This window comes from Amblyomma americanum, chromosome 5 (assembly GCF_052857255.1).
Source record: "Amblyomma americanum isolate KBUSLIRL-KWMA chromosome 5, ASM5285725v1, whole genome shotgun sequence".
Taxonomy (NCBI): domain Eukaryota; kingdom Metazoa; phylum Arthropoda; class Arachnida; order Ixodida; family Ixodidae; genus Amblyomma; species Amblyomma americanum.
The window spans coordinates 182,625,970-182,640,304 of NC_135501.1; the positions used below are offsets into that span (position 1 = coordinate 182,625,970).

Below are 14,335 nucleotides of genomic sequence, written 5' to 3' on the forward strand. Positions count from 1 at the left end.
TGTTAAAGATCCCCAGGTGGTCTTAATTATTCCGGAGCCCTCCACTACGGCACCTATTCTTTCTTTCTTCTTTCACTCCCTCCTTTATCCCTTCCCTTACGGCGTGGTTCAGGTGTCCAACGATATGAGACAGATACTGCGCCATTTCCTTTCCCCCAAAACCAATTATTATTATTATTATTATTATTATTATTATTATTATTATTATTATTATTATTATTATTATTTGTGCTTAACTGTTACCAATAAATGCGTATAATTATCGCTAGGAGCTATTTCACAAGGGGCCTTTTGATGGGATGCTGAGGAGTAGCAATCATTCCTTCATTGAAACCTAGTAGACATTGATGGACTCCCCTGAACACATTGGACTAACCATCCAGAATACATACGGACGGGGGATCTCAGGGTCCGGGGCTGTGAAACGTGACCGCCTTCTTGACCTCCGTGCTCCTTCCAGGTCCAGCTCAACGAGAGCGAGGTGGTGCAGGTGCGCCACCTGTTGTGGCAGTACAACCCGCGCTTCCACGAGCTCATGCTGCGCCGTATCAGCGACCAGGAAACCAAGCTGGACGACCCGCTGCCGCCGTACGGGGCGCCCGGGAGGGTCGTCTGGCGCAACGAGGTCGCCAGGGCCAACAGAGGTGAGTGCTTGATGCCGGTGTTGCCGCTCGGTGGTGAACAGATTCAAATATTTCTTTAGACAGCCTATAAATCTATAGATTGTCTATAGACGGTCTGTAGGATTTATATTGTCCCGCTTGAAAGACGAGGGTTCGATCCCGGCCGCGGCGGTCGAATTTCGATGGAGGCGAAATTCTAGAGGCCCGTGTACCGTGCGATGTCAGTACACGTTAAAGAACCCCAGGTGGTCGAAATTTCCGGAGCCCTTCACTACGGTGTCCCTCATAGCCTGAGTCGCTTTGGGACGTTAAACTCTCATAAACCAAACCTATATTGTCCCGCCATAAGTCTATAGAATCTGTCTATAGAGTTTAGAAAAAAGTTTATGGACACTCTATAGACTGTCCATAAAAGACGTGGGTTCGATCCCGCCCGCGGCGTTCGTATTTCGATGGAGGCGAAATTCTAGAGGCCCGTGTACTGTGCGATGGCGGTGCACGTTAATGAACAGTCCGCTTTGTGACAACTGCGGCTCGATCGAAACTCTGGAACATATCCTGCTTGAGTGCCCTGCGTATGCTGACAAGCGTTCGTACTATGAACATTGCATGGAGGTCTCCCCACTAACAATGGACAGTGTTGTTGGCTCCTTAGCCTGCCCTGGGCAACAAAGAGATGCAATGAACTTTTTGTTTGCATGTTTAAAGGACATTGGCCATCTTGACAAGCTCTAAATTCACCTTGCATGTTACCATCATGCATTCTTCACGCAGTGAACTTTGTTAGCGCATTTGTCGAGCTATGAACTTCATCATTTCATAATTTACATAACTTCTCGCTGATGCACCTTAGTACGCATTTAATGGCCACATTTTTTGTTCTCCCCATTTTCTCTTTCATTTTACCTTTTCTGCACCGCTCTCCTTCCTCCTTTATCTCCCAAATTTTCTTCCCCATGCAGACAAACCAGCCAGCAGTTTTTAAACGTTGGCGCATGATGGCCTTAGTTGCCTATGCGCCATAAAACCCAATACAACACAACACAGTTTTTAAACATTGGCCAAATTCTCTGCCTTTTCATAATAGGGTTTCTCTCTCTCTAAGGAACCCCAGGTGGTCGAAATTTCCGGAGCCCTTCAGTACGGCGTCCCTTATAGCCTGAGTCGCTTTGGAACGCTAAACCCCCATAAACCAAACTAAACCAAACCATTTCAAATGCTGCAGGATATGCACAGTTTGAAATGTTGGCTAATATTCGTTATTAACAAATATTATAAAGCTGACCTGCACCACCAGTCAGCTGTATCGAACTCCTAGGAGTCGCCGTCAACTCTCGTGTGCAACCATCTTTTGTTTCTCTCGCATAGGAAGTCTTAACCACTGCCGCATAGGAAGCCTTAACTCACGGCAAACTGCACACTGGTTAGCTTGCTAGCCATGGTAACTACAACGCATGCGGACTCTGTGTATGCCCTTTTTACGTTGCAGCCATGGTCACACTGGAATCCGGGCAACCGTGAGCAGTTATTACCTTTTTATTGCATCAAGGGGTACTACAGGACAACATGAATATTTGATGACCGGTTCCGTGGCGTTTTGTATTATGCGAGTTTGTAACGTCCTCATTTCCCCAACAGAAAGCCTTTACTAGACAAAGAGAAAACACAGAAATGGGCATAATTCCGCACCGTAGGTTAAGAGCACAAAGAATTGGACCCTAGCTTTGAAGACGCGACCGCCGACTCAAGCGTTACCGGGGATGCGGGACTTGCTGCCACACAGACCGTTCTGATGGCGTATCCTTCGGTGTTGTGTTGCCGCCTATTGTCCTGTCGTCGGCAATAAGTGATGACACCGGAAGTTGATCAAGCTATACGGTTCCCTTTCAGTATTCTGTCGTATATCATTATGCCTGACCTCGACGTAGGCACCACGAGAAAAGAACCTTGGGGGCTCTAGAAGAGCTGAGGTGAATAGAATAGGAGAGCACGGTCTTTTGGCTCGCTACAGTCATCGCTCGGACATGCTCGACTGCATTGCCTTAAAGGGGTGTCGTTGGATGGAAAGCGCACCTGTCCGAAACTTGTACCTCGTGTGCGCTTAGCGTAACGAGGAAAATAGCAATAGTTTCTGGCAGACTCCTCAGCGTCTTCGCGTCGTATTTCATTAGTAAGTCTTGTATACGGCTCAGTGGTCTTGTTCAAGCCTTCTTTTCTAGGTCGCGTTGTGATGCCAGAAAACGGTCTGTTTACAGACTCCTGCAATTGCGCATGCTTTAGGTGAAAGAAGACAGCGGCATGCATTTTTTTATTCGCTCGACTTCACCCACTTTACTGTTTAGTTTCTTTATTGTGGAGCCTAGCTTGCTTGCTTGGAGTCGCGCCTTCAGCACCCGGGTAACAGCTGCCGTTAAGTTGAAAAGCCATTAAGCTGAGCCATTTTCACGACCTACACAGGTTTTGGCAGTGCTTTCGATCACTACTTTTTATGAGTAAAACTTGTGATCCGTATGCACTAGCACCTCTCTGCTGTCGCACACTGTCCCGTGGTCGCTCTTATACGGTCAGCTTTTACGTTTTGTTCTCGCTATGGAGCATCCTGGATCGATCGATTAAATAGCTCAAAGATTTCTCTTTAAAAATACACTTCAGGTTTAAAAAAGCTACAAATTGTAATGACACGCAATTTACATGTGGCCTTCATGGTTCCTTCTTTGTGGTTAAGCATTATCTTGTGTAGGTGTCAAATATTGCAAAACACGCCTTGGACATTTTTTCTTGAGGGGGGGGGGGCATATTCGGTTCCATCTGTAAATCAGGGCACTCTACCATTATAAAAATGTTCTGTAGACAATCTATAGACTTCTTGTAGACTATTGCCTTCCTCTAGATATTTGTTTTTGTCTGTTTATAGTCTATAGACTTATACTAAAATCAATGGCCATAAATCTAAAGATTGTCTACAGACTGTCTATAAGATTTGTATTGCCTGTAAACTATACTCTAGGATTTGTCTATAGACAGTTTATAGACGTTACAGACAGAAGTCAATGGAGAGGCTATAGACTGTCTAAAGAAATCTTTGTAAGGGATACCCACTGGTAGACCACCGCGGCGCTGTTCAAATTAGCCGCAAAGCGTTCGCGTCCATCTTCGCAGCCTCCAAGAGGACTCCCGTTGGCCGTCGCCGTGGCCTGGTGGCACGCGGTAGGGCTGGAGAAGGCGCCACCTGCGGCCAGCTCGCAGCGGCCACATCCGGCAGTCTTGGAGCCTCGTCGATGTCCCTTGTTCCTTTCTCCTCGGCTGGCTCGTCGCAGTCGTCGTCTCCATCGTGCGCGTGCCGTGTGAGCTGCCGCGTGGCCCGTTGTTCGTGCGCCAAGGCTCGCACCAAGTGCGAGCCGGGCCGCTGCAGCTGCCTGGGCTGCGACAACCCGCTCAACCTGCTCGAGGCCGTGGGCATCGCCCTCAGGGAGGCCCAGGCCGACCCTTGCCTCATGCAGGCCGTCTTTCAGGTCGGTGAGCGATTAACACCGTGTGGCGGCTGCTGCTGATGTGCGCTTCTGTCTTCCCTTATGAAAACGGTCCATAGATTTCTTATAGGCCGCCGCGGTGGCTCAGTGGCTTTGGAGCTTGCCTGCTGACAATCCCGCACCTTCCTCTCCCCTGCCCACTTAGCCCTGGTTCACCCGGGACTGTTCACGCCAGTATGCACCCTCTGCGGCGCTCCGAAAGCGGATTTTGCACACATTCTTTATTCTTGCTCTGGGCTCCTTCCACCAGCCGATTGGCAACTCACAGACCTCGAGCTATGGGAGGCTGCGGTGTCCAGTTCTGACTCGGCTGCCCAACGGCAGCTAGTGGACTGGGCTTTGGAAGTCGCTGAGAAGCATCACCTTCCGGCCACGACACACATCCAAGAGCAATCCCATCACTAGGATGTAACAATTAAGGCTTGCTCTACTTTATAAAGTTTTTCACCACCACCCCGGCTGCGGTGGTCGAGTTTCGATAGAGGCAAAATTCTAGAGGCCCGTGTACTGTGCGATGTCAGTGCCCGTTAAAGAACCTCAGGTGGTCGAAATTTCCGGAGCCCTTCGCTACAGCTTCCCTCATAGTCTGAGTCGCTTTGAGACGTTAAACTCCCTGAACCCAAAGTTCTTATAGACTCTATTGCCTTCCTATAGATATTTCCTTTTGTCAATTCATAGTCTATAAACTGTCTGTAGAAAAAAGTCTACTATAAGTATATGGCCATGAATCTAGATTGTCTAAGATGGTGTATAGGATTTGGATTACTTGTAGACTGTAGGATTTGTCTATAGAAGGTCTATATACTTTACACAAATGTGTATGGATAGTCTATAGATTGTCTAAAGAGATTTTTTGCAAGTGTTTGCAGGTTGGAGGGGTAACAGACCGGTCACGATAAGGCACTTTGTGCAAGGGCTTCGGGGCCTGCCATGTATAGGCAGAATTCGGCTCCTAGATAACCCTGTCTGCGCAGTGGCGCACGCCGGTCCTTAGGCCACCTACCGGATCTCCTGAACGCTAGAACTCTTGGATTCATTATGTGTGGTGCAAAATCTCAGCTATAGTCAGGGTCAGTGTGCTGAGGCAGGCTAGTTGGGGTAATACTGCACGCTAACAGGACTGTGTAAACAGTACGCCGGAACGTAGCCACAGACGGTCATTTCAGCGACGGAGCTCACTTATGCTTATGCCATTATTAGCTCATGAGAGGAGCAAGAGTGCTCATAGCTGGGAATAGTCTAGCTACGGTTCGTTACCAGTGACTGACTTATTGTGAACCCCAGCCAGCATGGTGACACGCTTTGGCGGTGAAAACTGTGCCTGGCTTGTATGATGTGATGTTTCCGACCTTTGTGAGACAGCACCTGAAAGAGGTGCTGCATCGTGTCGCTCGTTGTGGCATCACGCAGGTGTCGGACCTGCCGTGGTACCTGTGCCAGCAGGTGCGGCTCAACTGCTGCCCCGAGTCGGTGATGGTGCGCGAGTGCATCCCGGGCCCCATGCCCTGTCCGCGGTGCGGCCACGCCGCCCAGTACTCGTGGTGCGCCAACACGCTCTTCCACGGCTCCACCAATCACTGCTCTACCTGCATACGCTGCAACCTGTTCGCCGGAGAGCACTGCCAGGTATACTCCGGGTCTCTCTGCCTGTCGCCATGTTCTGAGAAGAGTACGAAAAGGAGAGAGCTAGCCGTCTCTATGGTATCCCAGTCGGAAAACAGTACAGAAAAAATTTCTGTCGTCACAACAAATTTTTAACGAAGACCTTTTAGTAACAGCAAAAATGTTTGTAGCAGCAACGTAATTGTGTGTAGTTACTACGGGAAAGTGCTAAAGAACTATAGGCTACAGAAAAGTACGCAGGAAAAACTACAGCACTACCGAAACATGCTACAAAACACAAAAATTTGTCGTTATGGCTAAAACTACAGACCATTGTATTTTTGATACGGTGCCGGTCCCAAAACATTACAAATTTTTGTCGTCTTGTCATCGCGACAGACTTTTCTGTGGTACTGAGAAGCTGTCTGTCGTTGCGACAGACCTGGCTCTGTCTTTGGGTCTTTGATCCCACCTTGTGCAATGAAAACTACCTTCTGCCAAGGCACTCTTTGGCCATAGACGCCCTTGCGCCATAAAAATCCATAATCGTAGTCGTCATCATCATCACAACAGGAGAAGCTAATGGAGTAGGTCACAGTATAACCCCCGTTAAGGTTAAGTCCCTCAGCCTTCTTTCCTGTTGTCCTTTATCATTAGCACTGCTGTGCACAGTATGCACAAAGACCAGCTCGCACAACTTCTTTCGCGATGGTTTTTCCCGTAGGCCTGCAATTCCTGCTACTACTTCACCGGCAGCGACAAGAACTGTCCCCGGTGCCGGCGTACTCGGGGAATGCAGATGGCGCCGAAGAGGACCACGGCAGCGTCGGAGGCAGCACCAGCAGTGGGCACACCGACAAGCACCATGCGAATTGTCTCCGTAGAGAGCTTGGCCGATGAGCGGCAAGCCCAGATGCAACCGGCGCCGGGTCAGCCTGGGTCTCAGTTGATCGCTCTACCGCCACCGCCTCTTGGGGATTCTCAAGTTCCAGTGCAGCAGCAGGTTGGTGTAGTCGTAGAAGAGCTGCCGCAAGAACTGAGCTCCGACCCTGTGATCCTGGACGATGATGACGGTGCACCTGCCGCTTCGAGCGAAGACAAACCGGTTATCGAAGAGCCGGACAGACCGGAACCAATCATAATCACAGAAGACGAAAAAGTCGAAATTGTGTCTGGGGACAGCTTGCACAGCGATCCTGAACAGCTGGTCATGGACTGTTAATTTAAGAACGCGGCCAGGGAATGCGATGGTTGAAGACTGCAGTCGTCTGTGTACCGGAAAAATAGTCGCGGTTCGATTATACCGCCATCATTTATTTTTTTTGTTTTCGCTCTAAAGAACGACGCCTCGTGTAATATAAATATGAGCTTTGCTACCGCCTCAAAGTGAGCGCCTATCAAGATCCCTTTTGCGAGGTAGTCGTACACAGCTGACAGTAATTTCATCACAAGTGGAACTTGTCAGACAAGTGATGTGCAATTTTTGCAAACTGAGAGGTTATGAAAAAGATATACATACAGTTTAATACTGTTGGTTCAAAATCATCGTAATTCAGCTTTTCTGTGGCGACCTCATCTTTTTTTCTATTTGTGACTGTCATTTTTGTATACTCTAGACAACCCTGACAGTTTGAGCAAAGACTGTCATTTCCCTGCTCGTCTTGAATGTATGTGGTCCTCGTGTATTTTGTTAGCTTGTTCCCTGTGAACCCGAGAGTGTTGGTATTGACCTTTGTGCCACGTGTGCAAGAGTCTGTCGGAGCTTTTATTTTTTTCTGTACAGATGGTTCTCATTTCTTTTTCTTGAGGTATGCCTGCTTAGGGAAGAACGTATTTTTCTTGTTTCGTGCCAGGTAATATTTCTTCGGAAAGCACGTTTTGTTTTTTTTTCGGTTCCTTCTGTTCCTTCGTACCATGCAGTGAGCAATCCTTTCTAATTGAGGCACACCCACAATTACTCATGTAGTTTTGAAAGTTGCTCGAGTCAGATGTTTGTTCATACAGCATACGGAGAGGCCCTTCTTGATAGGAATGCGAGAAACAAGTATGACTGTTAAAAAAGCATACGAAAAGCTATACAGCGCTGGGGGCCTTGCATGCTTCTTGGTCAGCTTGGAAAGCTTTGGAGGTTACGTGTTTTTGAAGTTTCCTGTAATCTACGAAACGTGTTACTGGAGCCCATGGCACTTAGCCTAAAAGTCTGATTTAGTTCACTTTTTTTCTCATCATGGCTGCAGTGAAAGAGTTGATTTGACATTCGGCAGGTTCCTTGAAGCGCATATTTTTCAAGCACCCGTGACATGTTTTATTCTAGGTTATGGTCTTAAAAAGACCTGCAATGTTGTTGTTTTGTTCATGTGGCAAACATCATGACGGTGTTCCACGTTGTCTTGTTGAAAGCGTTTCGTTGTTAATTCTGTGATATGATCATCCCACTAGTCACGGAGAATGTGATTTCATTTGATTTGTAATTTTTGCCCAGGGCAGTTTCACCATTTCGCCCGCGATGTGTTAATTTAGAGTGAACAAACCGAAGAGCACATAATTATTACACTCAGAAATGTTCAGTGATCTAGTCACTCCTTTTGTTGCTGAAGGATTCTGCTACCCCCTCCCCACCTGTTGCGTAGAACACCGCAGATTTTTTTTTTCTAAAGCCTAGCAAGTTGCAGTGCTGGTAACAGAGCAACGTATACGTGCGGCACACAAGTTTTCCTGTTGTCTGCTTGAAAGCGTTCTTAACCTGCAAAGAGAAGAAAAAATCCTTCTTGCGAAACAATGCTCACAGTGGAAGGTAATGTCACAAATGACCTGCGAATGCCTGGCTTCGAGCAAAGCTCTTACGTTGTGCATTCTGCATCGTCATCGACTTTGTGAACGGAACGCTCTTGATGCATTTGTTCGGAAGATTCAAACACCAATTTTTTTTCTGTTGAACATGGCTGAAGCCAAAGAAAAAAAATTCCACGTTACTGTGTTACCAAATGGCAACAGTATTTTCGTCCTTTCAGTCACGTATTTGAAAATCCATTGTTTCGGAGCGTTTACTTCACAAACTGCGTCAGCGAGCAGTGACGTACTTGAAGGTGTCGTTTAGTGACGTACTTGAAGGTGTCGTTTACGTTATGTGCGAAGCCAAGTGCATTTTGTTTGAAACGACTGGTGCGTACCAGCTCCTGCTTTATTTTCTTTTACCAGCATTAAATGCACAGTGCTGGTGCTCTTGAGACTGTGTCATGTATGTGTCCCTGTAAAGTTGCCAGGAGCAAGTTCTGGCCACTTTTGGTTGGGCGCAAGATGGAAGCTGGCATGGTTTCATCAAGCTGTCAATACTTCACATGGCGCCCTGTCTTGATGCTGAAGGGGAGGGGTTGGAGAGGTTGGAGAGGTTGGAAACAAAAAGTATATAGTGTAGTTAGCGCAGGTGGCGTCCTGATATCTTGTCCATTAGAGGAATGGCAAGGAGGTGCCCTGGACCGTCCCATATAACAGCCGCTTTTTCGTCGCATCTTTTTTTATACGTCTTTATTTCTGCATAAAATAGGCCTAGCCTTGCGGCAGAAATGAGGGGCTTCATGGGGGTGGAGGGGGGGGGGGGAGGGGCCGTGGTGGCTGTGGTTATGGCGCTGGGCTGCTGACTCGAAAGACGCGGGTTCGACCCCGTTGCGGCGGTCGAATTTTGATGAAGGCGAAATTCTTGGGACCAGTGTACTCTGTGATGTCAGTGCACGTTAAAGAACCCCAGGTGATTGGAATTGCCGGAGCCCTTCACTACGGCGTCCCTCATATCCTTGGTCGCTTTGGGACGTTAAACCCTCATAAACCAAACCAGTCTTATTTTTTATACGATCGCTTGGAAGCTATGGTGGCACGTAGGGCGTCAAAGAGGCTCCACGGTCCAGCTGAAATGGCATTGCCGTCGCATACGATAGAACCCTGTCAACGATCACAAGGTTTTGTCGTCACAACAGCTTACGCGTAATGTTTTTTTGTAGTAACAGAAATCATTGTAGTGGAAATTTTCTGTAGTTACTGCAGAAACCCCAACATAGAATTAGACTACAGAAAGGTACTACAGAAACAGCAGGACAACAGAAAAATACTATGAAACAGACAAATATGTAATGACTTCAAAAAATTATTGCATTTCTGAGACGGTTCTGCCGTTTGTTTTTTTCGACTGGGAACGAGTCCCGTATCTGCACTTCTGCAGTTCATTTACCCCTCGGAGAACATTATGGTGCGAGCAATCCTGAGCAAAGTTCGTCCGCTGCCTTCTGTGTTTAGCCTATTCTGCGCTGCCTGTTTCGCCATGAACTAGATTTCTGACGCGGCAGTTCTGCAACGCATATGCTAGAGACTCGGGGTTCGATTCCGAGCGCCGATTTTTCAATGGTTACAAGCCTTCCCCTGGTGGGAAGCGGGCGTTACTAAGTTCGGCCTCCCGGCTTCTTCCGAAAGACTTGGCCACAAATGGGGACTGTGATTGCGTTGTTTGATTTTGTTTATACGAGCAAAGAAAAGCCCCGTTCGGGCAGTGCCGTGAACAACGACAGTTTGAGCTGAAATTCACGACTAATAGTAACAGACTCCTTCAAGCAGTACACTGTTTGTGAACGTGAAAAAGAGAGGAGGAAAGAGTGAGGGAAGACATCACTTTCTCGCTTCAACCAGTTTTCAATTTTTAAGATTCATTCATTCATTCATTCATTCATTCATTCTTCTTTATTCAACATATTTACAGAGGTATGGAGCACAGAAAAAATTGAGGAAACATCAGTTTTTCGATTCGGCCCACTTTTCTTCACTGGTTGCTAATTAGTGGAAGGCAGATGTGAATGTGCAAACCGCAGCAACATGTCCTTCGCAGATTTTCATCTACAGAATACTTAGAACGCGACATGTAAACAACTCACAAGCCCTCACAACGCCCACACCATCAAGTGGGTGACCGATAGCTGCCCTCCACTTTTTCCGTAGCTGCTCTTGTGCAACGTGCGCAGATTTAATTAGATCTGTAGATGCTCTGGGCAGCCTAAGAACCCTGACTGCTTCTCGGCTGTTCTGTGAGGTCTTCGGTGGTACACTTTACCGCTTTTTAGTGGCTATCGTTTTTATTTCAGCAGGAAAGAGTCAGTGAATTTTTCCTGGTGTACAGGAACAACTATACAGGCTACAGGCATAATAATTGTTTTTTGGGGGGGGAAGGAAATGGCGCAGTATCTGTCTCATATATCGTTGGACACCTGAACCGCGCCGTAATGGAAGGGGGAAAGGAGGGAGTGAAAGAAGAATGGAAGAAAGAGGTGCCGTAGTGGAGGGCTCCGGGACAATTCCGACCACCTGGGGATCTTTAACGTGCACTGACATCGCACAGCACACGGGCGCCTTAGCGTTTTTCCTCCATAAAAACGCAGCCGCCGCGGTCGGGTTCGAATCCGGGAACTCCGGAACAGGCATACATAGCAGGAAACGCTGCGCAGGCTGCGGAAGTAGTGCGCCCGCGAGGCCATATTACTCCGCCTTCGTATCATTTGTTCTTCTTAAAGCCTCAGTGAGGAGCGTTTGGACGAAAACAAAGAGCGGTATAAAACTGAGTGGCTATAACTTTCACCGAGTGCTTTAGGCGCGGATGCAGTCAGAGTGATCTGCCCTACGAGCCCCGTGTCATACCACCACATGTCGTTCTTACTTTTCGAAGTCTTGATTCCTCGCAGGACAGAAATGTGGCAGGAGGTAAAACGAAGTCCAGGAGGTGCCACTCACGTCACTTAAGGTCTGTCGCAACGAAGTACGCTTGTGTTCACTTAGGTTGTATGGCGGACTACTTTTTGAGCGCGGTCTGCACGAACAGATGCGCTAACACTGGCAGCGTTTCCCGCTTGTGTTCTCTCGGCTGTATGGCGGACTACTTTTTGAGCGCGGACTGCACGAACAGATGCGCTAACACTGGCAGCGTTTCCTGTTACGTATAAAACGGAGTATAGGTATGTCCGTGTATTTCATTCCAGCTCCTTGAAAAAGTAAGCTGCTTTACAGCACTCTAATTCGGGCGAGCTAAGCCTAAAGTAAACAGCTTGCAATCACTCTTAAACGAACGCTTCAGCGACTGATCTTTCTGCTTTTCGTGGAATGCGTCCGGTTGTCGGACGATGCTGCCTCGAGCCTATATAGTTGTTATACCCTCTCCGACGGTAAAACGACAGCCAATATCTCGTGATCGTACATTCCGAACTCCTCCCGAGTGCCACCAGCCCCGCGTGTGAACGTTTTTCCTGTATACTCCGCGTGACGGTATACGGTGTGTATACAAATGTCCCTCCAGTGCTTTTCTGCAGTGTGTCTGGGGTGTCGCCAATGAGGGCTTCTTGGAATGCTGCCAGAGTTATGCAGTACGTTCTCTGAATCCCGTAACCGGCTCCCATAACGCGCGCAGTCCGAGGCCCACTTTCAAGGCTGGGAAAGTACTTGACTGGTAAGGTGTGCAAAGAGGAAAAAGACAGTCGCTAAAATTAAACGTCGTACATATGGCTCTAGCGCACAGAGCTCACCTCTAGCAGACTGCTATCTGGCTCATGACGGTCCTTTTCACTCGCGCTAGCATGGCTAACTAGGTCTCAGTTTTTATCGTTACGTGGAAGAAGACGCAAGGATTAAAGCACTAGCCAAATAACTGATTCGTCTGTGTCGCGACATGGTCCTACGTTAACACTTGGAAAATCACGCCACGTGAGGGTTCAAGCCTAGTAATAGCATGTAAATAGAGTGCACTTACGGCTACTTACGCGTTGTGAATGCGAAAGCATGCATGCAGGGTGTTATGCTGCGGCGATGGCGTACTATACACTATAGTGCAGTGGCCAGCGAAGCTGATTTGTTCGCGCAGCCATAATAGAAGTTGACGAAGACGACGATACCCAAACCGATTGCCAGAAACCACTGGCAACAACAACAACAACAACTGGCAGTTCGCACAGGTGCTCTAATCCCTCCGTGTGCGGTAACCCTCCCTCGTGGTCTTACCCGTGCAGAGGAGGTCGCGCTTCGGAGGATACGGGTCGGGGTTGCCCTAACTCCAGCTGTGACACGCAAGTGGCCGCATTTCAAAGATTTATATCCCCGCCCCGGGTGTCCAGTCTGCAAGAACAGAGACTGTGAGGCGGATATGCACCACCTGTTGCGGGACTGCCCTGCGCTGAAGCCGACGAGAATTCGGCACCTGGCGGCAGTGGGACTCTCACCGGACAATCCGGATTCTTATATTGCCTGGACGCATGGTCCATATCATCGTCCACTTCTTGATTTCATCAAATGAGCCCACTTTTTTCATTTATTTAACAATCTTACTTATCTCTCACTTCATAGTTTTTATGCCCTGAGGCAATAAACATTGCTTAAAAAAAAAACTGGCAGTTTAGCGCGCGGGGTATTATGCTGCAGTGATGGCGTTGTGCACTAATTGCATCTAATGCAGTTCGAAACCTAGTTAGAAGAAATTTTTATTTCTCTTTATTTTCTGATGATGCAGTAGCTACCGATGACGTCATGAGGTCACGTGAGGGGACGATTGGCCAACGCCGTTTTTTCTGACTGATGAGCCATATAATGCCTTGTAATTAATAAATTAGGCGCAGTGTATGCGGCAGCAAGGTGCGTTTGCTTCGCTCAATGATGTGGCGAAATCAGAGTGCTCTGTTCTGTAATCACCACCGTCAGAAAAGCTGCGAGGTTATTACACTTCGCCGCATATTTTTTAAAAGGCGGCCATGTGAAAAAGCCGCTGACAAGGACCTTTGCCGGTCTCGCCTACTGTGCCCTGCAAGACTAGGATTCCGACCTGATAATTCAGCGGCCTTTCCGAGATGCCAGGAACTCTTTGATGCACGCCGCTTGTCGGGCGGCTCATTTAGATTCCCTTTCTCACTTTGTCAAGCGCGTGGTTCCATATGTTCTCACGCTTGTCCACACATACCGGAGCTGTCGAAGCCTTTGTACGCCCACCCTCATTGCTTCGTAAGGATCTCAAAAGCTGACACATAGGAGATTTAAAGACGTCGTCGCGTTTCTTTTCATCCAACACGTTTGTCTGCTTTTGTCGGTCCTAAGTTGTTATTCTAAGCGTTTTCCTGTTGGAACAAATGGCTCCTTCACGTTAAAGCATCTCTCGGGGATGTTATTAGTGGCGGGTTTTGCCTAATCTTATGTTTGTCGGCACACACCCGGAGGAATTGTACACGAAGCACAAGTAGCGCTTTAGAGTCTCGTAAGGCAGAGTGTTCAAAGGCAACAAATTCAAGTGAACACTAAACTTTGTCTCTCACATTGGGCGTGTCTGTACTTCTTATTCTTTCTCCTCAGACCCAACAGGCGCTCGGCGCTTAGGCAAATGCGAAGCGAAGCACACACTGCGCAGTTCTTCTCAAGGTCAGAGCGTGAGCTAACCGGCAGTTTAAGCAAATGAACGATTAGAGGCATTTCGAAGAATTGTGGCAGACCCCGTGCAAGTGGTTTGCATATGGAGCTGCAGTAGTGCGGGTGGTCGGTTGGGGGAGCTTATCTGTGAGTGGTGGTGCATTGCAA

The 14,335-nt window shown here is 48.0% G+C and overlaps 1 protein-coding gene across 1 annotated transcript in view; it reads left to right on the plus strand.

Moving 5' to 3' along the window:
• Window positions 1-8,987, plus strand: part of LOC144133120 (uncharacterized) — a 54,864-nt gene extending 45,877 nt beyond the window's left edge. The window contains 4 exon segments of the mRNA XM_077665981.1: window positions 461-644; window positions 3,783-4,135; window positions 5,564-5,779; window positions 6,480-8,987. Coding sequence (XP_077522107.1) covers window positions 461-644; window positions 3,783-4,135; window positions 5,564-5,779; window positions 6,480-6,977 — 1,251 coding nt within the window. The 3' untranslated portion in view covers window positions 6,978-8,987.
• The last annotated feature ends 5,348 nt before the right edge of the window (window positions 8,988-14,335 follow it).